The sequence below is a fragment of the Engystomops pustulosus genome, chromosome 4 (assembly GCF_040894005.1).
Source record: "Engystomops pustulosus chromosome 4, aEngPut4.maternal, whole genome shotgun sequence".
NCBI classification, from domain to species: Eukaryota; Metazoa; Chordata; class Amphibia; order Anura; family Leptodactylidae; genus Engystomops; species Engystomops pustulosus.
In genome coordinates, this window is record NC_092414.1 from 140,353,335 (window position 1) to 140,379,571 (window position 26,237).

Sequence of the window (26,237 nt, forward strand, 5' to 3'; positions counted from 1 at the left end):
CTATCTAAATTGACCCAAAGTATAAAGACGACATGACATTTGGGGTGCACAGTGAAAGCTGTAAAATCCAAACCCAAGCCCTCACACAGCTCTTTAAATGGAAAAAGAAAAAATGGTTATAGATTTTTGAAGGTGGGGAGTGAAAAATGGAAATGAAAAAACAAAAATCTAACATCAAAATCCATCATGATATACCAGGGACACTTACTCATAGTTAAAGGCACAGTGACGGATCATCATCTTATATTTGTTATTCATGGCTTGCTTCCGTTTAAAATCAACTTTTAAAATTATGTTTAAGAGCCCAAAGATCTGGCCTCAGCTTGACAGACTGTTACACGGTCTTAGCACTGAGAATACAGAAGTTCAAATTTAGAACCGCTCTTTTTTGTTCACTGACAAAATTGGATCAATGAAAAAAATATATGAAGTATGAAAAATCCCATTGAAAAGAAGGGTTCAATAAGGCATCAGTTAGAAATCACTGAAGACAGAAAGAGAAAACCAAATGGGTCTATAAGCCAAAATGTCACAGCTTTTCCAGAACGAGGCATCTTAGGCCCCTTCCACACTGGCGTTTTTCACGCGCGAGTTCTGCGCGTGCATTTGACGCGCAGAACTTGCATTGCACTCTGTCCCATTGTATTCAATGGGTCTTTCTTCATTAGCGTTGGTTTTCACGCGTGTGCTTGCGTTCGTTTTCACGCGCGTCAAAATTGCAGCATGCTCTACTTTTGCGTGTCACGCGCGTTTTTCCCGCCCCATTCAAGTCTATGGAGATGCATCAAGAATGCATTGCACTCGCAATCATTGCAAGTGCAATGCGAGTGCAATGCGTTTTAAACATAAGGGTTGCTAGGTGACCAGAATAACAGTATTTCCCCTGCTCGCGAACGATCATTTAATTAAAAAAACACAATGAAGAACAGTGAAGAATAGAATAAAAACAGTGAACACAGTGACCACAGGATCATTTAAGAGAAAAACACAGTGCAGAACACAGTGCAGAATAGATTACAGATGTTCGGCACATCTGCTTACTTGTCGGGAGATACGCGCGGAACTGTGCGCCCAAAATAGCATGTGAAGAACAATATATATGTGTGAAGAACACATTGCAGATGTATTTAAACATCAGCAATTTGTTCTTCACACACATATATATTGTTCTTCACATGCTATTTTGGGCGCACCGTTCCGCGCGTATCTCCCGACAAGTAAGCAGATGTGCCGAACATCTGTACAGGCGGTCCCCTACTTAAGGACACCCGACTTACAGACAACCCATAGTTACAGACGGACCCCTCTGCCCACTGTGACCTCTGGTGAAACTCTCTGGATGCTTTAAAATAGTCCCAGATTGCAATAATCAGCTTAAAATTGTCTGCAATGAAGCTTTATTAATAATTCTTGGTCCTATTACAGCAAAAAAATTAGAAACTCCAATTGTCACTGGGGCAAAAAAAAAAAATTGTCGGGAACTACAATGATAAAATATACAGTTTCGACTTACATACAAATTCAACTTAAGAACAAACCTACAGTCCCTATCTTGTATGTAACCCGGGGACTGTCTGTAATCTATTCTGCACTGTGTTCTGCACTGTGTTTTTCTCTTAAATGATCCTGTGTTCACTGTTTTTATTCTATTCTTCACTGTTCTTCACATCTGCTAACTTGTCGGGAGATAATATACACGGGGAACAGTGAAGAATAGATCGCAGATGTTTGCAACTTATCAGAAGACATTATTTTTCAATTAAATAACACATTTTAATCCCAAACCATGGTCCCTTTGAAAAATGCTCGAGTCTCCCATTGACTCGCGCGTGAAAAATGCGCCGAAAATGCAAAAAAAACGCTAACAACACGCGCGTGAAAAACGCAAAAACGCTAATTACTCCAAGGAAAAATGGAACAAAAAACGCAGCCAAAAACGTCAGTTTTTCACGCATTGCACTCTGACATGAAATGCAACGCTAGTGTGGAAGGGGCCTTAGTCTATGTGGACTAAATTACAAATCTACAAGGCTGCGGTCACACGTGGCGTTAACGCATGCGTTTTCAAATGCATCATAACAGCCGAGAACAGCAGATTTGCCCAATTACATTGCTGTCATCATTGCGTTAACAAAATTTTGCCACATGTGAACACATCCGAATCCTGGAACTTGCAAATGAGTGAGATGTCGCCCCTGAACATTACACACTAGGTCCTGGCTGGTAACAACTTTGGCACAATTTGTGCCATGTTCTCAATCTTATATTAAAATTAATGGCGATTCAACGACATATGCAACAGATTTAGTAAATTATGGTAGATCAAAAGACAAGAGAAGTGGTAAAAGAGGCCCAAAAAAAAGGAAAATCCCAGAATATTTATTAAGTTTGCAGAAATAAAACATTACCTCACAAATGAAGAACATAATAGTATACATTCAGTCAGTAAATGTAATGGGAAGGGACACACCACCCAAGGCTATAAGGAGGTGATTATATCTTCTAGTCAGTCACTCATCCCATCGCTTCCGGGGCTTGTAATACACATAGTATAAAATACATAAAGCTGCTTTTACCAAATTGAACAAACATAATAAAAGCACATTCTGCCACAGCCAGTAAAATGAAAAGAAATAGAAAAGCAGTAACATCACTGCTGCACGCAGCCTCCAGTTACAATGTCATTTTTTTCAAGAGCAAAATACAAAATGAAAACTGCAACATGATTGGTTGTGGTGGGCAGCCATGACAGATTGTATACATTTGATGAACTAGTCTATGTTTCCATGCACATTTATCATATACAGTGCAAAGAGTCAATACTGTCCCCAGCGGCAATAAAAAAAGCACTTCCACCCATATAAAATACATCATAGGGCACAATGTAAACCTGTTCAGTGCATATTCATTAGATTATCTTCCACACATACAAGACTACAAGGAACAGGGACAGGGACAGGATCTAAATCCTAAGGGGAATTTGTATACACCATTTGCATGTCATCTATAAAATAACATTTTTTAATAGTACTTAAGTCTTCCAATGCCAATTAGATACAGTCAAATATGGCAGAAATAGGCAGCATATTGCTCGTCAAAAGGAAGTGCGCTTACGTGGGACACCGCAGCAAGACCATATCAAGCACCGTACTTACAGTATAGTACTACAGGCATGTAAGTCTGACTATGGAGAAGTAGTGGTTAGGCGGTCGGCAGACACCACGGGTGCCACTTTATGTCAAAAAAGAGTAAACAAACTATTGTGTTAAATAAGTTATCAGGCACCATTTATCTGATACACTCATATGGCCAACTTCAGGAACTCAGGAGAAAGTGTGACTAAGGGTGATGCCATACATGGCGTTTTGAACCCGTTTTTGGTCCATTTTTAAGGAGTCCATCAAAAAAACGCATGCGTTTTTGACCAGTTTTAATTAAGATAATTGATAAAACCTGTCAAAAGCGCATGCGTTTTTAAACGGACTGCTTAAAAACAGACAAAAAAAAAGGCTTCAAAAGGGCCATGTGTGGCATCACCGTAAGGCTACTTGCCCAGCAAAGTGGAAGGGTCCACATATTTTACTTAACATTTTAAACAAAGGGGTTGTCCTGGAATAACGTAAATACAGGCGGTCCCTGGGTTACGTACAAGATAGGTTCTGTAGGTTTATTCTTGAATTTGTATGCAAGTCGGAACTGTAATATATATATATATATATATATATATATATATATATATATATATATATATTTTATTTGTAACCCCAGCCAAAATTTTTTTTTGGTCTCTATGACTACTGGATTTTAAAAGTTTTGTGTTGTTATAAGAACCAAGATTAACAATAAAGCTTCATTGCAGACACCTTTGATAACTGTTATAGATGTTTATTGCAGCCTAGGGCTAAAGTACAGTAAATTACCAATTACCAGAGGTCCGTTTGTAACTAGGGGTGGTCTGTAAGTTTGGTGTTCTTAAGTAGGGGGACCACCTGCATATTAAATAGCTGGGGAAGCTGTAAAAATAATAAAACACTTATGCTCACCTCTCTCCATGCTCCCATCAGCAGTGGCGCTGTCCGTCAATGCCAGCCTCTGTTTGTATACAGAGGCCAGTGGTGCTGTCCTGGGCACTGCCGCACGCAAACTCCAGCTCTGGCATGCATGCGCCTGTCTTTGGGGTCTCAGTATACAAAGAGACCCAGTAGTGACGGGTAGAGAATTAAAAAAAAATATAAATAAAAATGTATATAGCTGATGGGGGGGGGGTTTAACATTTCCCACCAGCCATATAGAATAAAATAGTGGGTCTAGTTTACACATCTAGCAAGCATTAGCTCCATGATGTATTCATTTACATAACAATCACTTGTGTGTTATGGTTACTTCCAGGTTCTCAATAGCAACATTTAGACCAATCCCACGCCAGCTTACATTACATGTAAGTAGGATTGTCGCTGTGGAAGATGCTGCAATTTTGTTAATATATGTTTTAATATATACCTACCCATGCTTTAGTGGCCTTACTAACATGGTAGAAATATTTCCAATAATTAGTGAAGGCTCTAAAAGGTAACCTGTCATGTTACACAGAAAATCTAATCTGCAGGGAGCATGTTACAGAGCAAAATATTCAGTGTGAAAAGATGCAGCATTTCTTGTATGTCACTGATGTACATCAGTAGTGCTTATGAGACCAGTGAATTATCATACTCAGTGACTGATTACCAGCTAAAACCTCTCTCTCTGGACTTCAAAGCTCAAATGTTGTTACAATTTATATGGGATATAGAATTTTATAGAATTATATAACATTATAGAATTTTTTCCAGAAAACTGTGTACTCTATCTCCTGCTGTATGTTGTTTACTTGCGTTTTAAGTCCAACAATGTCACAGAAATAAATTTTACTTTTGTTAGAATCTAGAAACAAACTTTTTTACTACTGAATACTGTAGAAATCAATGTCTTAGATTAAGCCCCCCCCCCCCCGATTCCTTCCCAGCTATACTCATCATTCCCAAGGTGCCGAGAGATCATTACTTTAAAGCACTTGGGCACTTTACCTGAGGCTTTTTGTAATGTGTGTGCGTAAATTAGTGTGGGGTAGGATATTAGGTAATTTACCAATATACATGGCGCAGCGGTCCGGGGGGTGGGGGAGGCTTGTGTATGAAGCCCATGAGTCCTCTTCATACACAGGTGGGGTTTGTTGCATACTGCAGCAAACCCCCACCGCTAATAACCGTGGTTGGGGCTTGCACCGATTGCGGCTATTAACTCTTCAGATGCTGCCGGCAGCATTTAAAAGTTCAAATCACCCCCCTTTCCCTACAACTAATATAAAACGAAATAAACAGTAAAAATCACAGACACAATAGGTATCGCCAGGTCCCAAAATGCCCGATCAAAATATAAAAACGTTTATTGCCGGCAGTGACCCGCATAGTGGAAAATTGTGCCCAAATGTCCAAAACGCAACTTATGGACATTCCTGTCCATAAAATTGCCGCAGCAGGAGGGTTGTGTGATCTCTAACTGGCGATTGCTGGTGGACAGTTAGAGATCACATGACCCTCCATCTGTGGCCATTTTCTGATCAGGAATGTCTGTCTGATGAGGTTAAATACAGGAGACTTCACTTCACATATCAAGAAAGCAGAGCAGAACTATTAGTAGATGTCTATTGGTAAATTGCCTAATATCCTGTCCCCACACATTACATTACAAAAAACATGAGGTAAAGTGTTCAACCCCTTTAACCACCAAATCTGCGAAATTTCTCCCCACCGCAGTACATGTAACAGTCCTCCTTCTGCTCTGCATTTAGAAAGACAAGTCAACGTCTGATTCATACAATCATGAAACAAAAACTAAATTAATTAGAAGAGGTCCCTTATCTATTAATAGTAGTAAAAGCTTATCACAAACAACTAATGGCACTTTAATAGGATGTGCTCCGATTCACATCTTGGGAGAAATAAGACATGTATTCCATTAAAGAAAAGCAATGAACGATAAACTGTGCAGCAATTTCACAAAGTTGATAATTTAAGAAATCCATTTTAAATATTTAAAAATGCACAAAATAGAAATAGCAGAGAAAATGCAAAGTCTGCAGTCAGACTCTGGAGCACAGGCAAACTAGTAAATTAATACTTTCAAGCTAAACAATGTGCAAAATAAAATTTAAGACATAAAAATCAGCAGCTTGAGGAGTTACAACAGACACCAATATCATCCAGGGCATTGGTGCTGACAAGTACAGTCCTAGAAATGGCAGTATAGAAGCTTGTTCATGTGGTAGGTGTGGGATGTGCCAATTAGAGATGAGCAGACCCAAACTTTAGGTGCGGGATCCATTCAGTCCCCCGATAAATTGGCGTCCAATCCAGTAAATAGACGCCCCTAGCACACTAGCTATGGCTGTGATTGGTCAGGGGGATTCCTCTAGGCAATCACAGCCATGGCTAGTTGACCAGGGGAGTCAATTTGCCGGATTGGCAATTCGGCCACCAACCCAGCAATATGTTCAGGTCTGCTCATCTCTAGTGCAAATACAAATCATATCCTTCTTACATACAATACAGAAGTGACACCGATTACCAATGTGCCTTCCACAGAGCACACAATTTCTTTTAATTTCATACAATCACATTGTCACTTTCATAAGTCACTTCTGATAGAATATGATAATGGTTAGAGAGTACTGAAATACAGAATGGTTTCACCTGGCCTTGTCCCAAGTCCCTTAAGGGTGCAGTAACGCATGGGTTTAGACAAATCTCTCTTCAGCTGGTGGAATGCGTTTTTAATTAAACAACTGTTAACATTTGCTTTAACAAAACACAACCACTAGTTTGTTTTTTGTTTATGCTTGTTAACATGTGTTAATATTTGTGTTTTGTAAACACAAGTGTTAACAGCTGTTTATTTAGGCAAATCTCTTCAGCTGTTGCAAGACGTGTAACTGCATCCTAAATCAGTGCATATGTCCTAATTGGAACATGAGTCGATCGATCATGGAGACTGCTAAACACTGGGTAAATCTATGTATTGACCAAATCCCCCCCCCCCTCCTCCCACACACATACCTTCAAAACCCACTATTGGGCTTTCCAATGTGAATTTTGATTGACAAGCCCGATGTTTTAACGTGGATGCTGACTATAAATGCGAAAACAATTTTGGCAAAGATTTCCCAGATGGAAAATCTGTGACAAAATCCTTTAAGTGAACGAGCTCTAACATGAAGCTACAAACTGCATTTTATATACACATGTAAAATATAAATGAGGAATATCAAGAACTAGCTTTAGTTACTCTAACTACATACATTGGGACCTCTATACAGAGTTTTCCTCAATGTTCTTCTATATAACGAGTTATTCTCCCTTTTCTTAATAAAACAACTTTGCTTCAGTGAAAAAGGCCACATTGTCCAATGACATGTGGAAATCTAATCTTGACTCATAGCTTAGAGGGAACCGGTCATCAGAAAGGACCTAATAAACCACTACCAGTATCTTGTCAAGCAGCTATACACCCTTCAGATCAAGATTTCCAGTGGCATCATCCTGAAAATCAACCTGGAAATGAGATGTAAATTGGTTGCATAAAGTCAAGGAGGCAGAGAGTTTAACACTGAAGTCCAGCTCTCCCTTCCTCAGAAAGCTCTTTCACTGTAACGGATGGTCCTGCATCCTTAGACATCACTGATCAGATCTCCTGAAGTCAGATGCATGATGTCAGCCACAGAGGAGAAGGCGCTTAGAGCCCCTCACCCTGACTTCAGTGTTAACCTCTCCTCCTCCTCGACTTTATACAAACAATTTACATCTTACTTCGAAGATGATTTTCTGTAGGATGCCACCACACTGAGCCAGGAAAGAAACAAAAACTAGAAGGTGTTACGTTTTTCACAATATACTGGTAGTGTTTTATTAGACCAGTTACTGATGACAGGTTCCCTTTAAGATACAATGGAGCAAAGATAACAATAAAATAGATTTTAAGGATCCACAAACATTAAAAATTAATCAGGGAATTTCCGTGACTACTACAAATAGCCACATGACCCGATGATATTTGTTTAGCTATATCCCTTAAAAAGACATAATTATAACATATAGGGTCAGGATTAGGGGAGTGTTCACACAGAGGATACAATATCATGGCAGATAACCTGCTGTGTATGTGGATCTCCAGCTGGTTATATAGTGGTAACAAAAGACTTACACAGCATGTAATCTTAGTGCGGTAGAGTTAATGGACACGTGGTAGGAAGTTTTATCCTGCAGTAGATCAATTTTCATTGATATACTGCTCATCCATTATAAAGTAAAAAAGGGGACATCTGCCAGAAGTATTGCCTTACAACAAAATCGCCTGCTTTGGGTATATGTTTTTTTTTTTTCATGTAACTCTGGCAGTGTGTAATTCATGTGTGAACATACCCTTATGAAAGGGTCAAAAAGAAACACAGCCTATGCTGTAAATAGCAACCAAGCATTGCAGCTATACCGTGACCGGATGCTATGGACAGCAAAGGCAGTTTTCCATAAATCTGCTCTGAGTTTTAAAAACAATGTAAAATAAAGGAATAGAACTAAATATGGAATATCTACTGGCTCACAGGCAAAATACAGCAAGGAGAAAGCACCTGCTTAGAAGCAGACAAAAACACTTACTGCAACAGAATTCACATTAAAGCAGGACCACATAATGGACCACAAGTAAAATTCTAGCATCTGGGAAGGTAGTTTGCAAGTGTCTTCATGGAGTGGAATTATGGGATAAGTGAGGACGCAAAAATGCAGGGGTCACATCTGAAAAATTGCCATAAATGTATAAGTAACCCCTAGTAACAGAGTGTAGGATGGGGTATCCACAATCATACCAAATATACATTTCTTATCTGTGTTACTATTCATGTGCATCATATGTACGATTCAATATGGCTAAATATCAGACATGTAACAGCTCAAAGCAAATCTCACTGCTGCTGTGTGAGATTTGCCAGTCGCCCTCGATCATAGTTGTGTTTTTTTGCTCCACAAGTCACTTTCAACATTTGGTTTTGATATATTACAGTCCACAGGCAGCGAACAGTAGATGTAGGATGGTTACATAAGAAGAGCCACCATGCTTCTTCCAGTGAACATCTGTAATGTCATATCCTTAACCCAAGACTACGGGATAGGGAACAGAAGAGGGGAAAGACAATAGGGAAAGAAAAAAAAAATAGAAATGGGGGATGGTGATTTATAGAGATCAGTCTGTTTGTTCCTTCCAAACGCAAGAAAAGGCTCCTCGCTGTAATCTTCCACTCCAGAAATCCATGTCAGTAACTGTCTGGCATCGGGCGCTTTCAGCAAACAGCAGGTTTATTTTTCCCCAGAAACCTTTGCAGCACCTGCGGGTGGCGAAATGCCATTCAATCAGGTGTGCCACAGTCCATCTCTTTCTCCCTTTGGGCTGCCGCGCTTTATCAAAGTAACACACAACGAAAGAAACTGCTTTTCTTTGCCGACTTCTCTGTAATTTTTACTGGACCTCCTCCGCCTGGAGAGCTGCTTTCATTCTGAGAAAAGAATACAAGGGTTCATAAAATGGGATATATCCCGTCCTTCTGACTCTGGTTGTATCAGGTTGACATTACAAAAATGCTGAGCAAATATACAAAAGTCACTTCTAACTTTACTATAAGGGAGTCTAAAATGCTTCCTACACTAATAATGGATTTATGTAGGGGTTTTTTCATTGGAGCCTTGTGGCCAGAAACCAAAAAGTAATGCAAATATTAAATCGGTTTCTACGTATTGTAAGGCTACATCAGGGCAGCATCTGCCATGACGCGGCATGAAGTCACCACCTCAGGCAGCAGATTGCGGACCCTTTTGCGGGTGGCAGATTGCCAAAAGCTGGCAAGGTCATACTATCTGAAAAATCAATTACATTGGCGCCTTTAAAGGACACCAGTCATCAGGTCTCTGCCACTAGTCCTGTCACTACTACCTGTTGGAGCAGCTCACAAGGATCCCATCACAGCCTTTATCTAGTTATTTCATACATTAATCATTGTAAAATCATCTATTCTTTATAATGTAAATGAGGCTGGTCACATGGTCAGAGGCAGTGATGTCACCCCTGTTCCCCCTCCCCCTGCTCATGTCTGTGTGTAATGTATAGTAAAGCATGGCTAGTGTGAGTGCTGCATCTGCTGACATGCTGCATCCTCCTAATATACAGGTGGGAGACACAGACAGCAGCTACACATGAATCTGACATGTTCTGCTGTAACATGGCTGCCTGGAGCTGCTGTATCTCTCCTAAACACACACACACATGCACACACAGGCTGCAGGGGGTGTGGCCACCAGCACCAGGAAGCACATCATTATACAGGCTGTCAGTCTTGCACTGGGGGTGTGGCTGTGCCTCCCACTCATGAATAGAGTGGGCAGCTTGAATATGCTAATGCTTCATTGGACATTTCACAGGTCATTTGCATACAGCTTTAGGACCTCATTGCTTAGGTTTACAGGCATGTAGAGGGACAATAAAGGGATAGAGGCAATGCTCTCTAATGGCAGTTTATGAAAATATATTTAGTTTAGGGGGGTTATTTTGCATGACGGGTTCTCTTTAAGGGTCACTATATACAAGTCAGCTGTCGGCCGGAGGGAAACGCTGGGGCTAGGGCAAGTACAAGCTTTGTTATTTTTATGGGTGTCAACAGTCAACAGTTTATACTACTATTGGGGGGGGGTGTAATACTGGGGTGGGTGGGCTGTGTGGTTCTGGGGTTGGCATAGCTCTATATACTTTCTATGGGAGATCTGTATATAGGGGATGGATTTTAACTGGATGGTCTTATATGGAGTACTGCGTGTCATTTATTTTGGGAGTTTGTATATGGGGGCGGTTATAAATACGGTAAATTAGGGGAACTGTATATAAACCAGATATGTATATAAATTAGCTGGGTGCTGTAGTTCAGGGGCCCGGGTATGTATAATAAGTTGTGGGAGCTTTAGATACTATAAATTTACTTGCCTCCTTTGCCGGACTTTTTGCATATACAGAAAAGCTTGATTGATATGGACTAAAAGATAGGTTTCTGTTCCAATTATAGGCAATAACCTCTTTATAACTCTAGTGGGCAGTAAAATCACTGCAGTTTCTACTGCACAGATCAGGAAGCGTCTCCGGCTGTCAGAGACCACTGGAGACCCTAGGGAGAATTTACTATCACTTCTTCCCCCTCCTTTCTTTTTACAAAATGCTGAATGATGATGATGTTTAGCTAATAGAGGCAGCAACAGTATCTATGGACACAGCAGTAATGGAGTCTTTTAGATGTCCCATTTACAATGAAGAACCTATAAAATAATCCCAAATTAAACTAAAAATGAAAAGCCTTTAATAAAAGTAATTTTTAACTAACCCTATGTGTCCCAAAACAAACGCTAGACATTGTGCACCAAAAAATAAAGTTTCAGCCTTTAAACCAATATGTTTTCCTCCTGAATGGAATTATGGATTAAAAGCATAAAATGGAGCAAATTGAAATCCCATCAACGGTCCTACTACAAGTTCACACATACCATTTTTCTGTTGAGTTTTGTCATTATGTCACGACCAAGCGTAAAAAATGCCTGAAACAAATAAAAAAAAGTAAATACATTGATTAGGTCACCAGACTTTCTTTGCGCCATCCCAGCAGGTCCGGAGGAATTACAAATAATCACTTCTTACCTCCTCCACGTTGATGCTGGATTTTGCACTTGTTTCAAGAAACTTTACTCCATAATCAATGGCAAGCTGAGTTTAGAAAAAAAAAATAAAAAAAAAACACACACATCAAAATTTAGTAATATAACATACAGCCCAGGATACAGGAGAGACTAGAATGCCTTTACTGGGAAGGATGAAGAACTCCCTACCTTTTCTCCCCTCTCCCGGGATACTTGTCTCTTGTCATTCATGTCACATTTATTCCCCAGGATCATTCGCTCCACATCGGATGAGGCATGCTGGGAAGGAATTAAGATAGCCCTTATATATTGGGGTACAAATACTAAGGTGCTTGTGCAAGTTTTCACATTCTTTTAGGTACAAACTGCTTGCAGATGTTTTTAAGAAGTGTCTGGACAGAATTGTCTCGCATGCCCTTTCTAAGGTCCACCAAAAAAAAGTTGGTGCACTCAGGCGGAGCAGTGCAGAGAGTGCCAGATTCATGAAAAACTGGCGACATAATTAATGTATCTGGCGCCCCCTGCACACTACACAGGCAAACTGCACTTTAGTAAATGTGCCCCATTGTGTCTTTAATCTGCATCTGCTGTAGTCACGAGCATCGTTCACAGTATTATATGCATCCTTTTCTGTGGGACTTTAAAAGAAAAAAAAAGGACACACTGGACTTTCTCATTACTTAAACCTGGAGCGATCATCTGGTAATTCAGTAGTTTTTCTTTTACCCTATACGGTTGCAGATTGCGATGTCACTATTCCTACTCTGCATTACGGCATGGGACTCTCTAGCATCTGGATAAAGGCAGAAGCAGCACTTCCACATTCAGAAGATGTGCATAATAGGGATCAGGTTGCATCAGGGTGACAGTACACATTGACACTTTTAGTGAAAGGTTACTTTGTCGGATGATTCTCCTTATTTATCTGGTTTGCTGCTTCAAAACAAGTAGCATTTGTTAGTACATAGTGGCATAGATGAAAAATTACTCACTTCTTCAATATTTCTTATCCAGTTTTTTATATTGTCAAATGACTTTTCATTGGTGATATCGTACACCAACATAATGCCCTGGTAGAAAGACAAAGAAGCCAATGAATCATATATCATACAAGTCTGGGTATAAAAACAAGGTGAATCCTACATCTAGACCACATCCATCGCTGAGTTGTGGACATGAAAGTAGTTGGTCACTCTTTTACATAAATTGCTTATGTGCATTGACATTAATCCCTGAATGGTCACCAATCGATTCATCTTCCTTTATGCTTCATTTAGTGCTGTGTGCAGACTCTATGCAAGATGTATTGACATGAAAACAAAGATCCAAAATGAAATAGGGGATGCTTCAGCAGGAGATCCTGACTCATCCTGCTGCTCCCATCATCCCCTCTCCCAGTGTCCATCACTGAGACGAACGGAGGGAAAAAAAAAAAAAAAAAAAAAAAGTGGCACACTGAAGGCTGCCATTAGGATGAACTGAGAGCTGAGGAGTGAGAAACAGGAAGGTATGTAGAGATTGAGTGCAGCATGTGGATAACATTAAAAGACTGAAGCAAAGACATGTCTAATGGAACACTTTCACTAATATTGATCAACCCACATAAAGAAAAGAATTTACAATTTACATATTTCCAGTTTTAGGAGCCACCAAGTAATATACGTTATATAAAACAATAAGATAAACCGTTGTCAGGGGTGAATGGGCTTCTAGGATATGTCCAAAGGATGTAGATATGTGAGGTTTGTAAAGTAGAGGGAAAGATTTATAGGAAGTGTAGACTTACCATGGCTCCTCTGTAGTACGCTGTAGTAATAGTGCGGAATCTCTCTTGTCCTGCTGTGTCCCTGGAAATACAAGGCAGCATCATGGGACACAGGGATATCACTATAAACACCATTTCATTTTAGGTCCTGAATCCTAGATTAGTTCACTTCATGTTGTTGTTGGGTCAGAATTTCTGTATGTGTGTATTACACTGCTGAAAACCATCTCTGTATCAGATCTCTGCATACAAGGTGTGAACTGCAGAAAACAGACACTCACATACCTACTATTCTATTTTGTAATATCCACTAGGGTTAGTAAAGGTGTCTGATCACAGATAACAGACCGTAATACTACCAAATTGCAGTTTTTTTGCGTCCAGCATTGTCCATTAGAGAGTTTTCTATGACAGACATGGAGTGTCAGAGGCAGATTAATGCCACCCATTACCTCCTGGAAGTCATGACAATCTCATACAGTGATGTGCAATGATAACCTTGCAGGCACAGACTTAAAGGGGTATTCTGGGAATATGAATGTCTGATGCTATAAATAAATGAATGTAACAAAACTCATTGTCAGTTACAAAATGGAGCTTAAATAGTTAGATTTTATGGCCTTTCTAAAGATACAGTTATCAACAAGATGGCTGCCACTGGAAACTACAAGTCCCATGATCCTTTAGTTCTCAGTAACTCCTCATCTCTCTTATGCTCTGCTCTCAGTGATGATGTAACAGGTTGTCTTGCTCTATTACCATAGTAATTATGTGTTACTGCCATCCCTGTACAACACTGGCCATACTGGATGCACTGCAACCAACCCACTACAGCCAAACAAAGTGGTGATCACATGACCTGCCCAGGCAGGTGCAGGACATGTGATGTGGACATGTGACTGGCTTATCTTCTGTCCTGTGTCTTCTCTGCGCGGAGGAAATTAACGGACTGATTAAAGGGCCAGGAGCATTTTAATTCTCCATTACAGTGCATGTCCACAGCATTTTTCTGCTATGTGGAGCAAAATTTTAACTAATTACATATTAGCTTACATTTTAATGACCCATTTGTATATGAATTATTCTGATTCCTGGAATACCCCTTTAATATTGTTGTGCATACTACTACAGGGTTAAAACAAGTTTAAAACGGGTATACCATGGTCGGCTACGGGAAGAGCATAGTTGGATCTCGTTTATCAAAGCTGTCCAACACCAAATCCCTGAAAAAGGATAATTAATTTCACCTACATATAATTCAGAATTCATTTGACTATGATTCTCTCTCTTTTGGAAGAGATGAACAGTTAATTCAGAAAGGGGAGGGGTTTTCCTGGTCGCAAGCTTTCAGTTTGAAAATACATGTGATTGGGGCAAACCCTTCCTCCATTCTGAATGAATTGCTTTTCAAAAAGCGTGAATGCAGCTTCACTGGTTTGGCTGCAATCTTATGTCATGTCAAAAGGCTTCGGTATGACATTCATATATAGGGCGCTTCTTTACATTATGGAGGCTCCTGTATGACATTCATATATAGGGTGCTTCCTTACAGTACCAATGTAGACTTTGTTTCCCTGTCCTCCCATTCAGGAAAACTTATTTGCATCTTTCTTAAAAGTATTAAAAGTATTTCAAGCTGCTTCCATTATTCCAAGGCAGTTTAAAAAAAAAATTGAGACGCGCTCTAAGGGTGCTTTGTATAAAAAACATAAGCCTCTATGCATTTTACATTAAAATACCTACATGCTTCAGCAAGTAGCCGTCACATGTGGCTCTTGTACCACATGTGACCACGCCCTTATTCATGGAGACCACAAAGGAGTCCAAGCTGAACTTGTTACAGGGGACCCAGGCGAAAATATATCCTTTCTGCATCCACTTATATTCCAATCTAAGCTCAGCAATATGTGTTGTTATAGACAACCAAGAGGGTTTTTCAATAAGACTGTTTTTTATAAATAAGGTCCAATTGTGTTTTCCTGACCAAAACAACTATCTGCATAGCTGAGGTTTGTTCAGTCATACAAGAGGAACATACAAGAAAACCCCCTTCTGCTTTATGCCAGGAAAATAAAATTACAAAGCACTAGAATTTATAGTTGCGTCTCCTTCAGTGGTTTAATAATAACCTCTAGCATGCAGGAGATTAAAGAAAGCAAGGTTACGGCTTTGATGTGCAAGTCAATGTGCAATTATCAGTGCAGGATGTGGAGCAGTAACTCCTTATACACCACAGATCTTATCACAGCATCGACAATGGGGCCTCCAACAAACCAAACAGAAATGACACATAACAATGCTGCTTACCAGCGGTGTAATAAAACTCAAGTGCATACGACAGTCTTCAAGGAGTGTGAGTGTGGGTATATACCTTTCAAAGCTTAACAATGGAAATTTATAGAAAGAAAAATAACTCAAAAAGGCAAATATTTTATTTTCCTAACACTTGTGTCAAAGGATGGGGGGGGGGGGGTACACATTAGGTGTATAGGGGCTGAACCCATCAATTCCAGAGACAAGCCAGATGTTGTTCTCACGGAGTCAGGTCACCTACTTTCTCCATTCAGAACACAGGCCATTACCTATATTGTAATGCATGTTTTCCAAAATGTGTCGTTTTGTTTTGAGGTCAAAATGCATTCATCTGACAGCTGTATGAAATGCTTAAAGGGTCACTAACTTTTCATAAATCAGCAGGGGACACTCAAAAATTCATTACAAACAGAGTGAACTTTTTCAAGTGTTTATTTCTTTCAAGTGTTTATTTCTGTTAATGTTGAGGATTATGGCTAGAGCTTATTATTTAATAAAATATTGAATAAAAATATTGAAAATGTTGGCCAAATGAAAAGTATGTTAGCAAATGCACTCAATACTTGGCCAGGGCTCCTCTTACATGAATGACCGCATCAATGCGCATCAAGCAGCCTGGATTGTGCCTCTCCACTCTTTCTCCACGTGCTTTCCAAATGCAAAATTTACTCGCCCGGAGTCTGCAGCGACACCTTTAGACGCCAGGCTGCAGTTTTCTACTGCTCCCGCACTAATCGCAGGAGCAGGTCCGGGTCTCCGAATGTCAGAGACACCCGGAGGCCCTAGGGAGAAGGGAGATGCACTTTATTACCGCTTCTCCCTTCTTCACATGCATAGAGGAGCAAAGCCGCCGGGTCTAAAGGGGTTAACCAGAGCTGCTGGGTCTACTCAGACCCAGTACAGCTCTGATCAGCATCACCAGTCACACACAGGTGATGGTTTCCCTCTGTAACTGGGGATCTTATAGAAGCCCCAGTTAGGGTGATGTCTCACGTTAGCACTTTTATTCCGTTTTGTAATGGAATGAAAGCGCACTGGGGCGACCTGCGGCTGATGGCATATGCATTTCTATGGGTCTGGGTCTTAAGTGAAAATTTCCCCCAGGGGTCTTTTATGACCTCATGGGGGGGGAGGGGCATACAAAGACAGCAAAGACCACCTCTGTATAACAAGGGCTCCCCCTTGATCCCTCTTCATACAATGTTAGAAAAGGTTAATCATCAACATTAACTTAAAAAAAAAAAAAAACACTTGAAAAAGTTCACGGTTTGTAATCACTCTATGCATCCATTTCATCAGTTTGAATTGAATTACTCAAAAAAAAAAAAAAATTCTAATTTATTGAGAAGAACATATCGTATAATTTTTCATGTACACATGCTGGACTACCCGAAGATCGATAAAAAGTAACTACACTTAAAGGAGCCAACAGGTCTTCATAGTTTCAGACCACCAACTAATCCAGTATAGAATAATACTGCAGTCTATTCACAACTGTGACATTCATTTGCATACATTGATTATTTTAGTAACAACCACTCTTTATATGTATGACCCCCAAAGATATAATTATTAGCACCATACTGTAGGCTCATACATATGCACACTTGGCTTGTGTACTGAATAAGGAGAGAGGAGAAAGCTGGTGACCAGCAATCAGTTGAATACCATCTTTATGTAAGCTGAACCTGGCGCAGGGGTAAGGGTACATTCAGAAGAACGTGTGCTGGAGAGGAGGGGGGGAAGCGCAGGGCCGACGCTAAAACATGGTGAAATATAGGACACACCCTGAAGAGGGGGAGGGGTGTTCTATCTTTTTCCCATTGTACAGAGTGGTACTGTACTGCCGCTGGGAGCCAATTACCATCTATGGGGACATATATACATCCCCACAACAGTTGTGAATATGCACTCTTAAAGGGGTTTTCCCACAAAGGCAAGTTAGGCCTTATCCACAGGCAATAGAGATTAATGGAGCAGAACGGTCATGCGCAGCCGTCCGCTACATTACTCTGAGGAGCGGCGAGGGGGTTGGCCAGGCCCCTTGTTCTCGCGATCTGTGGGGTTGTCAGCACTGAGACCCCCACTGATCAACAATTTAGGCCCTTTCCCGTGGATAGGGCCTAACTTGCCTTCATGGGAAAACCCCTTTAATATCATGTTTTCCTATTATTGCTAACATCCATTTTTAAATTTCACTTGCATGACTTATTGTATGAAAAGCAAATGGGAAATAAACAAAATAATTTCACTTACCATATCTGAAGTTTGATCTTTTTTCCATCTAATTCTATTGTGCGAATCTTAAAATCAATGCCTGCAAGGAAAAATAAGAAAAAAAGAGGAACATAACCATTTTATCGTGTGATCACATTTTGAGGGTTTATGACAAAGCAAGCAGCATGTGAGGGGCACGTCATCTCACGTGAGTATTACCACAATATACTATGCACCATATAATGCAAGGGACATACACCCTTTGATGTGAGCTGACATTGTAAGAATTCAGTGTTTGGGATCACACAGTGCTCAGTTTCAGGCATACAGGCCTTGTGGAGAATAATATAGCCCTGCCTTGAGGGTGCGTTCACAAGATGCAGCTAAAACCGAATCTCCACTGCATTGTACTCAGTTATCAGGTGGTTTAGGTGCAGTGTATATGTATATGTTTGCAAAGAAGGTTCCATTTTATTCTAACAAACCCTTGGTGCACTTTGTGCCTATATATACACACCTCTATCTACATCTATGTATGACACATAGGTATAAGTCCTGCACACACGCCTGCTCCTTACTTGAGGCAGGAAGTGGCCTACGTGCGTCATGGTTTGTACAGAAAGTCAAGAGACCACTTCCTGCAGTTCCTGCATAGCTCGGCCGCAGTCCATTCCAACTCCCACAAGGTTAGGTTTTTATCACAAAACTGAAAGTGCATGAATGAGCAATACAAAAGCCCTTCTACTGCCAAAGCTCTGTCTTTTCCACTTGGATTGTAAAAGCAAAGATACACAAGTCCAGAATGCACAAACAATGTAAATCAGGAACCGGGGGGGGGGGGGGGGGTTTGCTCTTCATGGTCCTTACAGCTGGTAGATTCCAGATACACAATGGGGATGGTTTCACTAAAAGGAGACAATGACCATTCATATTTGAAGGGTTTTTAGGTATTGGCCCTGTAGATCTGTGCAAGATACCTTTATGGGCGTTAGTAGCAGCAGGACTGTGAAAAATCCATTGTTACTAGACTAAGATAATTGTGGGAGTGTCCTTAGACTGCTGTGCTGCAAGATCTCTGCATTGTATTGCTCCACAGCCACATTTAGCATATTTTGCTCTATAATAGAGGATTAACATGGCGTAGATATGAGCTCGGGCCTTATGTGCGGCTTGTGCTAGTGCAGACAGCAGAGCACTGGTCCTGACAAATACCCTTAGATGACTTGAGGAACTGGTGGAACACATGTACCCGTCACTTATTAACTGCAGAGTGAAAACAACCTTTTCCAGTATAATTCCTGTACTACCATTGTGGATTCCAGTGCAGTGGATTGGCCTGACATGTTCCATTATAAAAGGTGAAATCCACAAGTCAATTTCCACAAAGATTCTGTTGTGATTATTTCTGCAGCATGTCAATGGGATAAGTCACCCACTTTACTACTGTAAAATACTAAGGATTCATTAATTGGGATTCCACTGGGAACCATAGAATTTTTCAGTTTAGGGTGTAGCCAAACGTTCAGTTTTTCAGATGTAGTTTTTAATGCCAAAAGCAGCCCTAGATCATTAACGGTGAGGACTTATTAAGTGGCGCTCCTCCTCTATTTTCACTCCACACCTGGTTTAGGCATCAAAAACTGCATCTGAAAGACTGAATGTGTGGATGCACCCTCAGGAGACCAGATTCATTGGGTTTCTTTTAATTTTTGGGGGGACTGGAATACAAAATTTGGGATTATTCAGTTTAGAAAAAAGAAGACTGAGGGGAGACCTCATTACAATGTACAAATACCTGAGGATCTCTCCAGGAGATCTGTGACCAGGACAAGGGGGCATCCTCTACGCCTAGAGGAGAGGCGATTTTACCATCACCATAGACAAAGGTTCTTTACTGTAAGAGCAGTGAGACTATGGAACTCTCTGCCGCAGGAGGTTGTTATGGCCGACTCTATGTACATGTTCAAGAGAGGCCTGGATGCCTTTCTGGAAAGCAAAAATATCACGGGTTATGGATTTGGGGACAAAAAAACATTTTGTTTAATTTTTAAAGCACTTAATGGACTCATGATTTTTCCCAGGCTTTTATACTATGATACTATGGAATTGTTACAGAATTCTGCTTTAATTAGACCTTGCATATGTAGAATGTGTAAACTATTTTGTGATGGGAGAGCTAACAAGCTTTTCACTATATGACATATGTTTGAACTGACGCTGGTATTTGGCATAGTTATAAGGTTATGGACCCATATGGACCATTTACACTATTTGTAACCGGACTGAAGTGCAACATCCACATGAACTACCAAGGAATAGTAATCGGAGAGAAGTTAACTACTGCTAACAAGAACAGAAGGGCTCTATTCATGCATGGAATGGATAATAGAAAATAGTATCGCCACTGTTCACATATCTGACGGAGGTGGTATACTTTGGGAACATTTTGTTTGTAGCGGATGTCTAATGTAGGTTAAAGGGACACCCTTCAAAAGCAGAAACTATGGATAGATTTGACTTGTTTGCCAGGAGCATCACAAAGAGGTCTCTGACAATGTGCATTGTTAGAAGGTATGCAGATCCTTATTTAGGGAGGGACTGAACAGCTCAGGAATAGATTATCAGTGACTACTGGCCATTGATCATTATACAGATGATGTCAGAATGACAAATGGATATTTGCTGAAGGTCTGTATATGAATTTCAATTTTCTTTGCGATGAATGCATCACATCATAAAGTCAAAGTCCAGTAACTTTGGACTCCAACACGAGAAGGTTGATACAGATAACAGATGATGCATCTTATCGCTAGCCCTTGGAGTAACACTATGTGAGCGAGGCCAGTGCAGAATACTGTAATGTTCCTCCAGCAGGAAGTTTCATATAAATATTCACAAGAAATCCTGTAGATCTCAAGTGCTTCTAGAGGTGGAGTTGAGGGTGAGAGGAAGGTGATAGTGCCGGAGCGGAAGATAATGTGGTCATCTATGGAAATCCCCCTAAATATAATGCTGTGCTGAGAAACTCAAGTTACTACATAGAAATGAAAGCAATGTATAACACACTGTCACATCAATCAGCATAAAATACTAGGGTAAAGGCTACACATTGAGCAATGCCATCCGAGGGACATGTGACAGCTGGCACCCCTTTCATAAATCCCTCAGAATATAACATTTAGAAATCCTGCTATGTCTAGGGTTAGGATCTGAGTAGTAGATGGCTAGCTCAGGAGAGCAGCTTGGCAGCTCCTGGTGTACTGCATAGGAGTGGGTGTATATGCAGTGTTACCATGGAGGAAGAGCGAGCATCCAGCCACCGTGAGTCATCACAGCTTTCTGACATCCATGTACCAATATCAATCGCTTAACACATGCAAATCACATCAAAGCTTTAAGAAGCCATTAAACGGTTGGCAGAACACTGTAAGCTTTACAACTATGCTCAATGGAGCACATTTATTAACCAATGGCTTGCATGCAGTTTTCTAGATGCAAAATTTAGCAGTTTTACATAAACAGGTAATAGGCACAAGTGCCACCTGTTGATGCAACCATTGATGGTATAAATACTAACATAACTAACTGTCCTATAATAGAATGAGTACGAGGCAGAAGAGCACCTACATCTGACATAACAGGATCCATGGGTGCTGCATACACAATATGAAAACACCTTAAAAGGGATATTCCCACTTCGGCAAATGAATGCTATTGTTTGTATGATAAAGATTAAAAAAAAAAAAAATAAAAAAAAAAAAACAGTATTATTCTGACTATAAATAGTCCATCAATAAAAATGCCTGCTAATACATATAGGTTCATATATAAGGCGCACCGGATAAGGCGCACCTGATTATAAGGATGAATGACCAGCAGGTGGCAGACCTGTGCACAGTTCAAGGCAGGTTCATATATAAGGTGCATTGGACTATAAGGCGCACCTTTGATTTCTGAGAAAATCAAAGAATTTTTTGTGCTCCGCATAGTCCGAATAATACGGTAATACAATTTTCCTATATAATTTCTGTATCAATTCTTTGCAGTTTTCTAGATCTCGGCTTGCTGTCCAGCTATAGAAAGCTTCTATATTTACTTCCAGTGGACACAAATCTGACCATTGTCACACAGGAGATAACTGTCTGTGATACTAACAAGCCGTGCACCTGTGTGACCATTGTCAGATTTCTGTCCACTGGTAGTAAACAATGTAGCTTTCTACAGAATGACAGCAAGCAGAGATTTAGAAAATGCTGAGGAATTGATACAGAAAGCATTTTGGACATTTGTGTAACTTTTAATTATGCAAACGATATAAAATTACTTGATATAATTGTTAATAGCTAGGAGTTTTGTTTTTGTCAGATTAGGGGTTACTCCTCTTAATCTTCATATTTCAAAAATCACAGCATATTATATTTGTATTACTTCTATCTTTCTTATATGAAAAGGAATGTCCATATAAAAAGCCCAATACCTTGTTTCACAATCAACAAGATGCTTGAGAGCCCCAAAACATAGCCTCAAATGTTTTACATGCTAGGTCAGTGATGGCAAACCTTTTTATCGCAAAGTGCCAACACAGAAATTTAATTTGTGATTTATACTCCCTCCTCTGTCACAGCTTTCATTCATATCATCCTCCTGAGGACACCAACAAAGCAGAAAATAGAAGAAATTTGGATGATCATTGTAGCTTCCCTCCAGGGTTCCATAACAGGAAGAATTGTCAGGGCCAGAGCAGGAGCTACAATGATAATCCAGATCTGCCCCCCCCCCCCCTCCACTCCTCCAGTAGTCCCAGGTACAGCTGCCACGTTAAAATAGCTCTGTGTACAGCAAGTCCTGGGTTGTCTGGGACTGCAGGAAAAGTCCTCTCTGGTGATAGCTTGGGTGCCCACAGAAAGGGCTCAGAGTGCCACCTCTGGCACCCGTGCCATAGGTTCGCCACCACTGTGCTAGGTCCTCTTCCATAAAGCTGCATTGTGTGATCCCCTTGGGTTGTTGCTGCTACAAGATATTGGGCCTTCTTTTTATATAAGAAAGCTTGAGGTAATACAAATAGAATATGTAGTGTTACTAAGAAATGCTGACTACAAATATAAGCAAGACTAATGAATAAGTGTATACAGGCAGTCCTCAGGTTATGTACAGGATAAGTTCCAGAGGTTTGTTCTTAAGTTGAATTTGTACGCAAGTCATATAACATATATGATATGTCACACACATATGTTAAGGCCGGCTGCACACACCCATGGTCAGTCTGTGATAAAAGGGACCATGCAGTTGCGGGATCTCATGTACTGACCACACAGCAGAGGATAGGATACAGCCAGAAACTGATACCCTTGAGGATAGCACATACTCATAATAATCAAGAAGTTATAAAAGTAGTGGAAGGGAAAATTGGAGGAACTATCAATGACAACCAATATCAACATTTATTCTGAAAAACTCAAATGTTAGACTCTGACCTCGCTATGGCCCACAGCTTAATTTTATTGCTTCGTCTTTACTGCAAAATCTCCCTGGTGTCACTTGAAATCCACAAAGTATACAAACTTTGTCAGTCCTACAGGTTCCCTCTACATGTGGTCTTATAAGTCCCCTTTATATCAGATGCAAACATTCGGATGCGTAACAAGGCTATGCAATGGGGCTATTTAAGATGGCCGTCAGCTCTCCTGGCAAGTCTGTCTCAGAAAATATTAAACATTTCTGGATAATCTGCTTTAAAAACTCTTTGTTGCCAGTTCCTCCATTATTCTTCCTGTCCAATGCTACCCATGGCTAGTTGCGTGAGGTGTCAATTTGTCCAATGAACAATAGATTGCTTAAAAGGAACCTGTCATCAGCAATTGGCCTATTAAATGACTACCAGTATATTATCAAGCACTGTGACACATTTTAGCTTTTGCTTCTTTCATGGACTTTGGTGATGGCATCATCCAGAAAATCAACTATAAAGTGAGATGTAAACTTGTTGTATAAAGTCAGGGAGGTTGAGATTTAAACACTAAAGTCAAGGTAGACAACTCTGAACATCATGCATCGTACTTCAGAATATCTGATTAGTGAAGTCTCCGGATGCAGGTCCATATACAGTGAATGTAACTGCATTAATGAATAGTGGTGATAAGAATAGCAAACTATGTAATATACTTTATGACAGAAATCTGTTCCTGTGTCCGTCTTTTCCCCTGCCTTTCTCCCTCATTTATGCATTTTGTGTAAATCAGCTTTCTGTCCTGTATCCACTGAATCTGATAACATCCGTAATGACTTTGTTCTTTACAAACAGCCCCTGTATAGTCTAATGCCCTTACAGAGCTGAATCATTCAAGGGAAATATTATATAGCTATGTAAAGAGTTAATCTTTAGACCTCTGCCCGGAAGGCTTTCAGATACACTGCTCACAACAGGAGAAAGGAAAGAAACAAGTCACATAAAAGTTGTTTTTCTTATAGGAATTGAATTACAGTATATGACAAAAGTTTACGGTTATCGCCTGATCTAATCATTTTTTGAAATAAAACATTGAAAAGGTTTAGTTACACTTCTAACCTTACCATGTGACCGGCCTACAAGTCATGTGCTACAGAATTTGCTCTTCACACAGATACTTAATGTATAATTAATAGGTGGCCGAAGTCCTAAATAAAATTGAAATATTATCAACCTATTAGTAATTAATGGAAAGCAAAGCATCCAATGAATATTTTACAGTGTGGGTGAGGTTAGTAGTTTATGTGCTGCCAGTGGCGGCATGTGCCTGGCACCCATCTCTCCAGCCTAGTGTACAGCGCAGACATGGAAAGTGCTATATAAATACATAGTAGACAAGGCACAAGGAGGTGATGGCACTAATAGAGAAGTCTGCATAACTGGTACAGGCGGCTGGGCATAGAAATGGGCATAATAGTGTGCCCCATGACTTTCCAAGAGGGTTACCATCCTTATCCTAGAAGTCAGCATTATGGGAGGTCAGTGGGGGCTGCTGTGCCCACCTCCCCGGTTATACCAGCTGTGAGGAGCAGTGCCAGGGAAGTTTTACCCTCATTGGACCCAGAGAAGAGCAGGGAGAGCGCTCCTACAGCCTGGCCGGTACCACAGCTACAGCTGGCAGCTATGACACATGAGGGTGGCACGGGGTGTATATATAGTCACACACAGGCCTGGTGCCTGCTAGCAGGTTAGTGTGGCACAGGCGATATACAAGAGCCATGCCAGGGGCTGCCTTCTAATGGCTGAGCCGCACAGGGATGGAAGCCGGGGGAGGAAGTGAGCGGTGGGTGTGGCGAGCACTAACCGATGGTGGAGATAAACGTGGTATTAAACGCGTCCTCGCTGAATCTGAAGAGCAGACACGTCTTCCCGACCCCGCTGTCCCCGATCAGCAGCAGTTTGAACAGGTAGTCGTACGTCTTCGCCATCTTCACACTTTCCTCCCAGAGAACAGGAGCCACGGGCGGCCCGCCGGGACTGCTCGCACCAATAGAATGCGCGGAGTGGGCACCCTGCCGGTGACGTCACCTTTCCTTCCACCTAGGAGCCAATTGCAGGCAAAAGGCGGGACTCCACCAGCCTTGTCACCCCGGAGACGGGTGACGCGCCCATGCTATCCTCGCCTCTCTGCCTAATTCGTTCACAAAGCATCACGGGAAGTGTAGTGGATGGACGTACTGAGGCACAGCCACGCCCCTGGAAAAAAAATGCCCGAAGAGGATCATGGGACATGTAGTTTTAAAAGCCAAAGGCGGCTCTGACTACATTTGCTGTTTTTGTAGGTACAAACGTACAGAATCCTTTATAGAAGGTATCCTTTATACGGACGAAGGGGTGAATATTTATGGACTTTGTTCTTAGTTCAAGTTTGGGATATTCTTCATATTGAGCTTCAGAGCATCTCATAAATGTTGTATACATACCTCCCAACTTTTCACAAATAGAAAGAGGGACATTAACCACGCCCTTGGCCACACCCCCTAGCCACACCCCCTTCTCGCTGTTCAGTGATTGTTTTCTTTCAAAGCTGAATTTTAAAAAGGTGATCACATAATTTTTGAAAGCCTCAGAGTGCGGTTACATGTACCACTAGCGCTACATTTACAAATGCAACGCTAGTGTATTGGGCGCGTCTTGGCTCAATCGCATTTGCGTTTCCAATGAAAGCATGTGATCGCTA

General features: G+C 40.8%; 1 protein-coding gene across 1 annotated transcript; it reads right to left on the minus strand.

The window, feature by feature from the left end:
• Positions 1-5,379: 5,379 nt before the first annotated feature.
• RAB8B (RAB8B, member RAS oncogene family) lies at positions 5,380-25,675 on the minus strand. The gene is made up of 8 exons (XM_072147758.1): positions 25,362-25,675; positions 18,091-18,151; positions 13,543-13,603; positions 12,749-12,826; positions 11,946-12,035; positions 11,758-11,823; positions 11,607-11,657; positions 5,380-9,580 (listed from the first exon to the last, which is right to left on the minus strand). Exons 1-8 carry the CDS (start codon positions 25,483-25,485, stop codon positions 9,488-9,490), a joined length of 624 nt encoding a protein of 207 aa, XP_072003859.1. The 5' UTR covers positions 25,486-25,675; the 3' UTR covers positions 5,380-9,487.
• Positions 25,676-26,237: the final 562 nt, after the last annotated feature.